The sequence below is a fragment of the Phacochoerus africanus genome, chromosome 4, assembly GCF_016906955.1.
Source record: "Phacochoerus africanus isolate WHEZ1 chromosome 4, ROS_Pafr_v1, whole genome shotgun sequence".
NCBI lineage: Eukaryota > Metazoa > Chordata > Mammalia > Artiodactyla > Suidae > Phacochoerus > Phacochoerus africanus.
The window spans coordinates 19,875,869-19,887,974 of record NC_062547.1 but is presented as its reverse complement, the minus strand read 5'-3'; the positions used below and the strand labels follow the sequence as shown (position 1 = coordinate 19,887,974).

Below are 12,106 nucleotides of genomic sequence, written 5' to 3'. Positions count from 1 at the left end.
GAACCCGCAACCTCATGGTTCCTAGTCAGATTCGTTAACCACTGCGCCACGACAGGAACTTATCCCCAACTCTTAATTCCTTCTTGAAATGTCTGAAAAACTCATCCTTCTAACAGCGGCTTCATCCCAGGCTCTTTTTACCACGTCTGAAATACTAAAATGACCTTTTTCCACACTGATATCTTTAATTCCAGTAGTTTCTCCTTCAGTTCTGTCTGATACCCAGGTGCTAGGTATTTTCAGGAATAGCTCATTCATTTATTCTCTCCCCCCCAAAAAAAAATTAATTAAGCACCTACTATGTGTCCGGTACTACACTGAACTCTGGGGATATAGCAGTAACTATAGCACACATAGGCCCAGCCCTCACAGATGTTACAGGAACTAGAAAATAAATAAGCAGAGAGACGTAATTACAACTTGTTAGAGCTCTGAGTTTGGATTTTACTCTGAGTGCAATGGGAATAAATGAAGTTGTGACATGATCTGGTTTATAATTTTAAAAGAGCACTTTGGCTGCTGTGTGAAGAATAATTCAGGGAGAGGCAGGAGTGGGAGACTGAATAAAAGGTTGTTGCAGTATTTTTAGAGGGAAACTGTTGACTTGGATTCATATGGTGTCAGTGGAGAGGAATGCAGTGAATGAATTTGAGGTAGATTTTTGAGGGCGAACCAGGTTTCTGGCTTGAGCAGTTGGTGGATGGAGGTGCTGTTTACTCAGATGGAGGAGGAGCGGGGGACGGGGGCTGCATTTGATTGTGCTCATGTTTGGGGAGGATTTGTAGAGGGAATCTAGAGTTCCTGCCTCTACGTGCTGAGTTTGAGATGTTTGAGTCTTCCAAACATGAAGTTGGACGTTGGCTATGAAGTTCAGGGTTCAGATGTCAGGCCAGTTCTGGAGGTATATCTGGGAATTGTCAGGATAGGAACCACAGTAACAACAGGAAGCGGATAGTGGTAGATAACAAGTGTATAGGACTGACTGTGCCTGGCTGTGCGCCGAGTGCTTTACATGCAATCTTCCAGGAATCTTCCAGAGTCAGTACTGCTACTCTCCCCATCATACAGACGAGGCGGCTGAGGCACCTCATTGAATCACTTGCTCCACATGGCATAGACAACTCTTTGTTGAACTGAATTGAACCTAATAATCTAGATAGTATGTAAAGCTATGGAATTACACATTATCAATTCAGGGCAAAAGAATAGAGCAAGAGGAGCAGAGAGCCAAGATTGAGCTCACTGCTGTCATCACTTTGTTTTCCAACCCAGAAATCTTTATTTGCTCCTACTGGAACAAAGGATAAAATGTAAACTCCTCAGCCAGACTGTCAGATCTTTACATAACCTGTGCCCGACCTCCTTTGGTGTCTGACTGTTCCCTGTGTGATTGCCCCCTTCTTCCACATTCTCTCCTTGCTCCTCGGGCATGGACTCTGCCTTCTCATTCGCTTAAGTTCTCTCCATGCCTCAAGGGCCCACTGTTGCCTCGAAGCCTTTCCCAATGCCTCCAGTGAAGAAACTAATAACAGTTACTGCACGTCCAGTGCTACCCGTGAGCTTGGGGAATGAGAAACATATAGTGGGCTTCTACTTTGTTTTGTCCGACCTTTCTGGTCATTTGTGTTTTGTTTTTATGAGCATCTTCTTAGTAACAAGATGGACATTTTTCTAGGTAAGTAGTTCATCTAAGAGATCAGAGATGACTTGAAGAACCATTATTTCTCACTCTTGTTTGAGATCATTAATTTGAAAGCATCTTTTGCCTCCAAAAGGTGGCCTTTTATTTTATTTATTTATTTTATTTATTTATTTCCACTGTACAGCATGGGGACAAAGTTACACATACATGTATACATACTTTTTCCTCCCATTGTGCTCTTGGAATGGGTTTACAATGAGATCCTGCTGTGTGGCATTGAGAACTATGTCTAGATACAGCACAACACAGCAATGGCCTTTTCTAATTGCGTTGGGGTCACTGAGATTAAGAATATGACACTTGGAGTTTCTGTCGTGGCTCGGTGGAATCTGACTAGTATCCAAGAGGACACAGGTTCGATCCCTGGCCTTGCTCAGTGGGTTAAGTATTGGCCACTGCTGTGAGCTGTGGTGTAGGTCGAAGACACGGCTCAAATCCTGCGTTGCTGTGGCTGTGACGTAGGCCAGCGGCTATAGCTCCGCTTTGACCCCAAGTCTGGGAACCAACATATGCAGCAGGTGTGGCCCTCAAAAAAAAAAAAAAAAAAAAAAAGGATGACACTTGAAGTAGCATATGTGTCCTGAGCTTTCTGTCAGACACTACCATGTGGAATGCAAAAAAGGAGGATCAGAGAAGGCCAGCAGATAACACGTGGCCTTGCTCGGGAGCTGACATGGGACAACAGCCATGGGCATAAAAGGAGTCATGTGATGGGTCCACCAGCAGTGCAGTGGGACAGCTCTTAAGCTGAAACTTGTCCTCAGACTTGTTTTGGTTATACTTCCCAGTGTTTTTTGTTTTTGTTTTTGTTTTTCAATGGCCACACCCTTGGCATATGGAAGTTCCCAGACCGGGAATTGAATCCAAACTCTTGCCGTGACCTGTTCCACAGTTGTGGCAGTGCTGGATCCTTTAACCCACAGCACCAGTCTGGGGATCAAACCTGCGCCTCCACAGAGGCCCGAGATGCTGCAGTTGGATTCTTAACTGCCACGGCAGGAACTCCCACTTCGTGTTTTAAAGTTGCCAAAATTTATAACTCAGGAGATTTCACGTAAAAATCCCACTTATTGGTTTCCTGGAAAACTCAGAAGATTGGGCAACACCAGAGGAGCAGTGAGGGAGCTGCAGTGTGGCCACCACCTGTATGCAGGCCCCATGCTCTCTAGTTCTCTATGGTCCCCACTGTGTTGTACCTGGCCCCATCCCTTGTTTATGCTCCTTGCTGACATTTGTGACCCTTACAGAATAGTTAGGGTGCCATATAATTTAGGTGGGAAGTATTACAGGATTTAAGAAGGAAGAGCTACCACTTTAGAGAGCACTGCAAGGTGGAAAGAATGCAGGCTTTTGAGCCAAAGATCGAAGTCTAATACTTGCCTACCTGCCTTCTGCCAGCCTTTTGCCTTAGAAATGTACTTTCCCTCCAGTTCCCTTTGCTTATAATAAAATGAGGGATATCACATTCTTAACAGGGCTGTGGTGAGAATTAGCAATGGTGGGGACATATAGTCCCTAACATGCCTGGCACTTTAGCAGCATACACCATGGTTGACCGAGTGAGTCCACAAAGTCTAGCAGGATGCTTAGTTTGAGTACCTGGAAATTGTTGTGAAAAGAAGCCTGGGACAGAGGGTAGAAAGCCAGCGCCAGATGAGTTAAAGAGTTAAGTTTTAAAAATGTAGACTTTTTTTAACTAAAAGGAAATGGAGTTGTATATTTAACATCCTAAGGATGGGAAATGGCTTTCTAAGCATAAAAACTATGAAGGAGAGCCAAAGAAAGATAAGTAGAGTTAACTCTTAAAATTTTGGAGCTACTCTATGTTAAATATAAACAGTTAAAAAGCAAATAACAAATGAGAGAAAAATATTTACAGAAAGTATAACAAAGGGAAAATATCTTACTATCTATGGTTATAGATCAATAAGAAAAACATTAACACCCCGTAGAACAATGGACAAAGAACACGGACAGAGAGTTTACAATAGAAGAAATGCAAACAGCATGTGAAAAAAACAGTGAACTGGGTTAGTAATTAAAGAACTTTATGTTTGAAGAGTGAGTTGCCATTTCTCCCTCATTTTTTTCATCATTATCAGTTGATAACATTCCATGTTGGTGATATGGTCAGAAGATAGGTACTGTCATATTTTCTTGATGGAATTATAAATGGCTGTAACCTTCTTAATGAAGCAGTTTGTATTATAAATCAAAGTGCCTTAAAATTTATACTCTTAGATCCAGTTATTCTGTTTTAAAGAATATAATCTAAAAAATACTCAGAGATGTTTTGTCCAAGATCTACTTGCAGCAGCTTTTTCTTTCTTTTTCCTTTCTTTTCTTTTTTTTTTTTTTTTTGAAGTATTCCTCGTATATTAAAATCTTTGTTCCCAACCATGTACACATCACTGCTCTGTCCTTAGCACTAGCCCAGCACCTCACATACACAGGTGATCAAAAAATAACTTGTGAATTTAAAAAAGACAGAACGTATTCATACAAAGGAGTATTATATAACCATATTTTTAAAATACTGTATATCGAAGATGCAGAAAATGCTCACAATGTAATGTTAAAAATGAGTACATGATTGTGTGTATAGAATATTCACTATGTACATGTTGTATGAATTCCACGTGACAGGATTAAAAGTGATTTTTGTATTTTCTCAATGCTTTTCCTCAGTCATTTAGGACATATTTGTCAACATGTGTGATAGGCATTGAACGTATTTCAACAGGGAAAGACATGGCTCTCCCCTTATGAAGTTTGTCAGAGAGTAAGAAGGTAGACACTGCACAGGACATTGCAGTTGTGTCATTTACTCTGATGGACTTATGTTACTTTTATAGTAGGGAAAAGAAAAACGGTGCCAGTGATGATTTTCAAGTGTCAATGTTTGTAATTTCTAGGACACCTTTTTAGGTCAAGAAAGACACGATTACGTGAAAAATCCACAAAGATCTCATACAGGGTGAAGTTTCCTTTCCAAATGAAAAGAAAAATGTTTAGATTTCTTGTCTGTTGGGTGGTTAGTAATGATATAACAATAAATGCACCCAGGCTTCCCCACCCCCAAAGTAGCATTTTTCTAAAGGAAGCTGAATAGGTTCAGATCTTGGTGAGAGTTGTGGAACTTTGGAAAGCCCCAGCATTTGTTGGAGATTATAATTAAGCATTCAAATGAATTGGCTATGGTTGGAGAGGGAGTGAGAATGTTGATCAACATTAATATAAAAATATCATAGTTAGACCCCTAGCCTGGGAACCTCCATATGCCGCGGGTGCAGTCCTAGAAAAGACAAAAAAAAAATCATAGTTTTTGCTTTTCCCTTCTACTTGTGTGGTTTCAAGTCTGTGGACTGCCAAGAATATCAACAGCAAAGCCCACCTGGTAGACTGATTGTGACCCTAGAAGTTTCTTTAAACGGGGATCGGGAATGGAAAATTTTATCCTAAGGCGTGGCTCTTTTAGGAGTGTGTCTTGTTTTGTTTTGAAGAAAGACCTGAGTAAATCAGAAGGGTTGCAGAGCTGTGTTTTGGTAACTTAACCAGGCTTAATGGCTGTGAATGTTCTTCTCTAAACAGTCCGACCCAGCATCCCTGTCACTTCTCCATTTATCAACTCAGCCCTCATGCACAACCTTGCGAGCTTGCCTTTTATCTGCTTCCTCGGTGGAAAAAGTCCCTGTGCATCTTGGTGAAGTTAAAGGGAGGCGCTGTGGCCTGGTGCCACTCTGGTCTCAAGAGAAGGAAGCATTGCCTTGGTAGGATCCCTTGCTCTCTTCTCTGTCTGTCCTCTGTGAACTAGGAATACACTTCCTAAGCCAAGAGTGTCGGGAGGAACCAGTAAGAAGCAGCAGAGTAACAAGTCCCCTCTCGCTGTGGGTGCGCTGGTATCACCGTCTCCTTCAGGGACTGAACAGAGCAGCTCCCTCCAGAGTGAAAGCTCCCCCTCTCTTGCTCTTTGGTACAACTCATGGTGATACTGGATGTAATGTGTTTTATACCAACCCGAGGCTTTCTCTCATTTGAAAAACTCAGATCTTAGGAACAGGAAATGAAATGCGTCCCTCTCTGTCCGTGGCGATTTTTTCCCTCTTGCGCATGAATTCTCTTTCATGTGCGTCACGCCTCCAGGTAGAATTACAGTGCTCGCATCTTCTCTTCCATCCGCCCTAACGTGGGGTTTTTTCCTGTTTGGAAAACTGTTAAGTAGTTTCATTTATTTGGAGCACAGGGTGCCCATGAGAGAGATGTAGGAGGTGAAACTACAGAGAAAGGAAGGCAGGTCCTCAGGCTCTGTGGGTGCCAAGCTAAGGGATTTGAACCTCATCCTGAAACCTTTGGGGTGTCATGTAAGCATTTAAACAAGGGAGAGGCATTTGAAATTATATTTGCACTTTATCACAGCGGTTCTGGCAGAGCAACACCAGATTAGAAAATGCTGGCTTTTAATTTTTCCAGCGTCTTCTCCAAATCACTCCTCACACCTACTCTCTGTGTACACAGGATGAGCCTTGGTTTCTTGGCCTCTGGGTTGTTGCATAAACAATTCCTTCTTCTTAGAACATGCTTTTCCTCTTTAGAGTATTTTTTTCTTTTCTTTTTTTTAATTGAAGTGTAGTTGATGTACAGTATTATCCCAATAATGTTTTAATGTTCTACTTCCTCTCAGAATTGTCTTCATGTTGTGGTTAAGCGTTTTTCCTGTCTACTTCACTTGACTGTCCTGGCCTAGTGTCTGTGCTTGATGTAGCACCAAGTAAGGCCCTGCTGAACTTCCGGATTATGTAGAGGGCGGCAGCAGTTCTGTTTCTAGCTAAGCTTAACCCTGATCTGGTATGGACTTTACACCTTACCTCATGGAGCCTTGGGCCCTCTCATCTCGTGCGCAGTGCATTCCCTTGATACCTTTTCCTCAATAGAACATACACCTCTGCTGTCTGGAATCCTTTTTTCAGAGAGCAAACTTTTGCTTTTCTGAGATGGAGCTGGGCCGCCTGAGGACAGGGTCATCTTCCCATTGCTCTCTGGTCAGCTGAGGGGTCAGAGGTAAATGTTGTGGTGCTTACTTATGACTGGAAGACAGAAGGTGTCAGGCACAAAAATCAGTCACTGAGACCGAAAGTTGTTTCAAGCCTTGCTTTATCATCGGCTTGTAACCGTTATGACAGTGCTTGATAAAGTCACTGCCAAGGGTTGGGGCCTGGAACCTAGACTGTTTATGAAAGTTCATTACTGTTTTGATTTTGATTTTCCTGGGGGAAATTATTGTAAACAGTTACATTCTCAGAAGCACCCCTACAATAATAAACATAAACAGAGCACTGCAGTGAAATCAGTCCTGCAGTAACCCAAATGTAATCTCTTGCATTGGAAGCAAAGCAGATGAATGGACAGATCTGCCCAGAATGGAGGTGAAGAAATCAGGAAGCTTGGGTCTGTCCCCATCTCAATTCTTGAGTTGTTCTTTGTGGCTGTGAGCAAGCAAGTTGTTTAATGCACCCCTTTGTCAGCGGTGGAGGAGGAGTAATACCACCTGTTGGCCATATTGCAGCCTGTGCTGCGAAGCTTCATTCCGATAATGGACATGAACTGACATTGAGCTCTGGAAGACGGACATTGGTGTCCTAGGTCCTCAGGAGTTGCCATCCATTCTCCAAGGCTTACAACAGCCAGTCTCAGTACTGTTCTAGTCAAGGCAGAGCTCGCCTCTTTGAGAAAATCTTGCTGTTGACTGTTATGGAAAGAAACAGGAATCTGTCTCCAAAATACCAGAATAGCTCTTGGAAGAGTTGTGACTAGTTTTTAACATAGATACTGATTAGTGAATTAGCATAAATTGTGAAAAGGTGATCAAAACTCATCACACCGTGTCTTGTTTGAAAGCCTGTTCTCCTAATACTACGTCAAAACACAGGGCACAGCATAAAGCAGATGTAAAGAGTTCTTGTATAAATGACTGAATTCCTTCATAGGCCAGAATGTGCTTTTCTGCATTTTGGATGCTGATAATACTAATGCTAATAGCTGTTATCTGGTACTTAATATGTGCCAGTCTCCAGTGATTCACACATATATCGGTTGAGGCTCACATCAGCCCTATATGGCAGGTACTGTCATCATCCCATTTTACAAATGAGTAAAATCAGGAAGAGAGAGGTGAAATAACCCACCTAAGGTCAAACAGCCACCAAGTGACAGAGCCAGTAAATGAAGCCCTGAAGTCTGGCTGAGTGGAGGTTGACATTTCTTTGACCAGTGTCAGGTTCTGTTGAATCTCGATCATAGAAGCAAAACCATTCAGTACAATGAATGCTGTTTTCTAGGAAGAGAATGGAGACTACACATATGTGGACAGAGTGAAGATACCCTTGGATCACGGGACCTTGTTAATCATGGAAGGAGCCACACAAGCAGACTGGCAGGTGAGAACATGCAAGTCATGTGGCTTCATGGTCACGTGGAGGCAGTCTCCCAACTGGCTTACAATTATTCATCTCTGCAGCAAATGTGGTGAACAGCAAGTTGCTTTAATAATGAGCAAGAAGGAATAATATGACATCACTTACAAGGAATTTTGATGCTACTGACAGGCAGATGGCCTTCTACAGCAGCGGTGTCCTCTAGAACTCTCTGTAGTGAGGGAAATAGTCTGTGTCTGCGCAGCCCAGTGGAAAAGCCACTAGACACAGTGACTGTTGATGTCTTAAGATGTGACTAGTGTGCTCAAGAACTGAATTTTTAATTAATTTAAAGAGCCCCCCCCCTCCAAAAAAAATGGAATTCCCGCTTTGGCACAGTAGGTTAAGGATCCAGTGCTGTCTCTGCAGTGTCTCAGGTCGCTGCTGATGTATGGGTTTGATCCCCAATCTGGCGCAGTGGCTTAAGGATCCTGTTGCCGTAGCTGTGGTATAGGTTGTGGCTGCAGCTCGGATTCGATCCCTACCCCAGGAACTTCCATTCACTGTGGGTGCAGCCAAAATATAAATAAATGGATGGATGGATGGATGGATAGGTAAGTAGATAGGTAGATAATAGATAATATAGCTTTAAGCAGCCAGTGGCTGCCATTTGGGGCTGCACAGGCCATCTTTAAGGTGTGCAAACCAATGTGAGAACACTTAGCATGAGAGGGGAATCTGATGCCTTTCGGTGGTCTCAGCCATTTATGTGTTTTCTTATGAGCTTTGGGGAAATGGCAGGAGGCCAAGAGGAAGAGCAACACTTAGAAAAGATGAAAATATCTCCCCCTGAGGGTACTAGCATGTTGCAGTGAGGGTGGGAATGAGCATTTGTTTCGGAGACGATCTTTCTCCATAAGACTTTAAAGAGCTATTGCTGCTCATTCAAGGGGGATAACATTGTAATATGTCTGTCTTCATGAATAAGTTTTAAATTGCTTTGGAATAAAAGCATAAGTGTGTTTATGTCAGGGTTATTCATATTTCCATTTAGCATCGAGTGCCCAAAGAGTACCACTCTAGAGAGCCAAGAATAAACCTGACCTTTCGGACAGTTTATCCTGACCCCCGAGGGGCGCGCTGGTGATGGGAGATCTTGGAGAGAGAAGCTGTGCTGAGACTGAACAAACCTGCCACCATGAAGACACTTCCAGAGCTGGGCCAGCTGCTCTTGTGGTGTGGCTGTTTGGAAGATGAGGATGGGATTTGCTTCCCAGCTTGGAGTCCTATTGAAAGACAGCAGTTTGTGTTCATAATATGTTTACTGTGGAAACAGTAATCCCTAATCACATTTTGAAATCACATCTTTTCTTTAGGCAAATTAAAAACTGCTGTGGCTGTGTTCGCAGATGATTTTGTCCATAAGCGGTTTTTTCCTGCCCTCTCCTGCTTCATTTGAAGAAATATGAATGGACTTTGCGTCTGGCCTAAACCCGCACGTGTTTGTTCCTTGTGCCTTTAGCAAAGTGGAGAAATAAATATGCGTCAGTGACTCTGGAGCCTTCCGTGGGCAGACAGCTGCTGAAACCCAAACAGAGGTTTGTTGAAGTCTGCCTTGACTCCTGAGCATCTTGGCTGTGTGCTCTGTGATGGAAAGCTGCACACTCTGGGAGCACTGGATTTAACTGTGTCTCCTTGCTTGTCCGCCCCTCCCAGGACACCTCAGACAGGGGACAAGCCTCTGGATAAAGAGGGAAGGCGGAATTCTCCAGAATGTCTCCAAGCAGCCACCTGGACTACTTGCAATATGAGGGAAAACAGGCCCCTCAGAGGGAGGAAGAATTGAGTGATGTCATGAGAAATTTCCGGGGAAGAGCAGCAAATGCCCTGCTAGTGGCAGCTGTTCCACATAGATTAGTTTCCCCCGGAGAATTCCTTGAGTCATTTAAACCCAAGCCAGATAGGAGCGGGAGCAGTCCTGCAGGGCAGAGACTCAGTTACCTAATAGATTTTAGATTTCAGCAGCCCCATGACTAAGGCTTTCTTCTGACTCAGTGTTCTCTTCTGCACACATTCTTGAGATTCAAAGGTTAGTTTGTGATATCACCAAGGTTCCCAAAACAGAGCAGAGTGGCTGCCCCTTATTGCGTCATGAAAGCACGTGTCTTCCTGACCTCTTGACCTAGGCACAGCCTGCCGGATCAATTCCAACCCAAGACAGGAAAAGCCAGAAAGAAGGAGAATGGATGAGAGGGGGGCAAGAGAGTTAGAGTTTCCCTAGCTCCCTGTGGGAAGGTTTAGACAGCCGTCTTGCTTTTGACTTTGTTTCTGTTCTGTGATGTAAGATTGATGACCCTATGATCATAATAAAGTGCCCAAGGCTGGCCGGGCTCTTCCCTAGAACTGAGATGAGTGCCTGCCTGGCCAGGCTCTGTTCTCTGACAAACTCTCTGGCTTCTTGAACCAGAGTCTCTTTCTTTTAAATGTTGCTGCCTATGTGTGGCTCCTTCCTCTAAGGAATACCAGTTGGGAGTTCCCGTCGTGGTGCAGTGGTTAACGAATCCAACTAGGAACCATGAGGTTGCGGGTTCGATCCCTGACCTTGCTCAGTGGGTTAACGATCCGGCGTTGCCGTGAGCTGTGGTGTAGGTTGCAGATGTGGCTCGGATCCCGCGTTGCTGTGGCTCTGGCGTAGGCCAGTAACTACAGCTCTGATTTGACCCCTAGCCTGGGAACCTCCATATGCCGCGGGAGCGGCCCAAAGAAATAGCAAAAAGACAAAAAAAAAAAAAGGAATACCAGTTGCTTTATAAAATCTGAGCATCTTACTAAGCCTTCTTGTGAGGGGCTTACAAATCACCATAACAATAAAATAAAACCTTTTTAATTTCTAGTTTTCCTCCTATTCAAACAAACAAAACCTGGCCAGGGTCGTGGAGACAGCTTTGGTTATGAGTTGGATACATGACCTGGGGAAATTCCTCTTCCATTCCCACAAGTGAAGGAGCCGGCGGATGACTCCAAGTCTTACCACATCCCTCCTCATGCAGGGTCATGCTCTGCCCTTGCGTCAGCTGCAGATTTGATCCCTTCCCTCATCACTGCCATGTCTGCCAGGGAACGAATTCCTGCTCTTCAGCACACAGCCTGGGCTGTCACCTGAGTTTCTTCATCTGAGAGCAGCAGTCTTAGCTTTTGTTTCTTGCTGTCAGGTGCCAGAACTGCCATTCTTTCTACCATTTCTAAGATAATGCCCTTTCTGAAATGTCAAGGAGGTGCTTGCCAGAGAGTAAAAGCACAGGGTTTAGGACTAGACAGGAATTCCAGACCGTGGCACAGGGCGCCTGTGCTTAGTGACTGCACCAGCCTGTCGCTCTGTTTTTACTGGGGGTAGGTCTCAACTAGGAATTCGGGGTGAAGCTGTTTTTGCCACCATTACCTATAGAGCAGAGGGAGCAAATATAAACATGAAGAAAAAGAGGTAGTTTTTTTTAGCCATCCTTCTTTTGAGCTGTAATAACCTGCCAGGACAATTTAATACCCATCCTAAGAGCTTTTTGTGCGGAATCCCTAATCCTTCCTGAAGCCCTGACAGAACAAGATCCTGTTCCCATTGTAGAGACTAGGCAACTCTTGTCTCCAAGAGGCAAAGTGATTTCCTAGGACTTAGGAACAGCAGAACCAGAACATATGGCTCAGGCTAATCGCTGGACTGTGCTTTTGCCTCTGCTATGCAGAATTGAGGCAGCATAGTCTACTGGGCACCCCAGGCCCCTGAGCCTCAGGGCTGGCGACCCAAGTTCACCCTAGTGCCCTGCTTGGCTGGGCTGGCTGCCAGGCCAGTCTGTTTCCTGGCTTCCTGCGCACCAGGGCAGGCATCAGCCCCTCATCTCTCCTTAACTGACATTAGCATCTCCTGTTCAGCAACTCTGTTGCCACCCGGACGAGAATCGCCCAGTTTACTGGGGAAGGCTCATTGGTGGGGCGGGGAGAA

The 12,106-nt window shown here is 44.2% G+C and overlaps 1 protein-coding gene across 5 annotated transcripts in view; it reads left to right on the top strand.

The window, feature by feature from the left end:
- ALKBH3 (alkB homolog 3, alpha-ketoglutarate dependent dioxygenase) overlaps positions 1-9,537 on the top strand; it is a 37,053-nt gene extending 27,516 nt beyond the window's left edge. For 4 of the 5 annotated variants that reach the window (XM_047775940.1, XM_047775942.1, XM_047775941.1 and 1 more), the window contains exons 9-10: positions 8,038-8,136; positions 9,167-9,537. In XM_047775940.1, the coding sequence (XP_047631896.1) occupies positions 8,038-8,136; positions 9,167-9,259 (192 nt within the window). In that variant the 3' untranslated portion in view covers positions 9,260-9,537. The remainder of the gene's footprint in view (positions 1-8,037; positions 8,137-9,166) is intronic. The other variant, XM_047775944.1, reaches the window with a different exon arrangement.
- Positions 9,538-12,106: the final 2,569 nt, after the last annotated feature.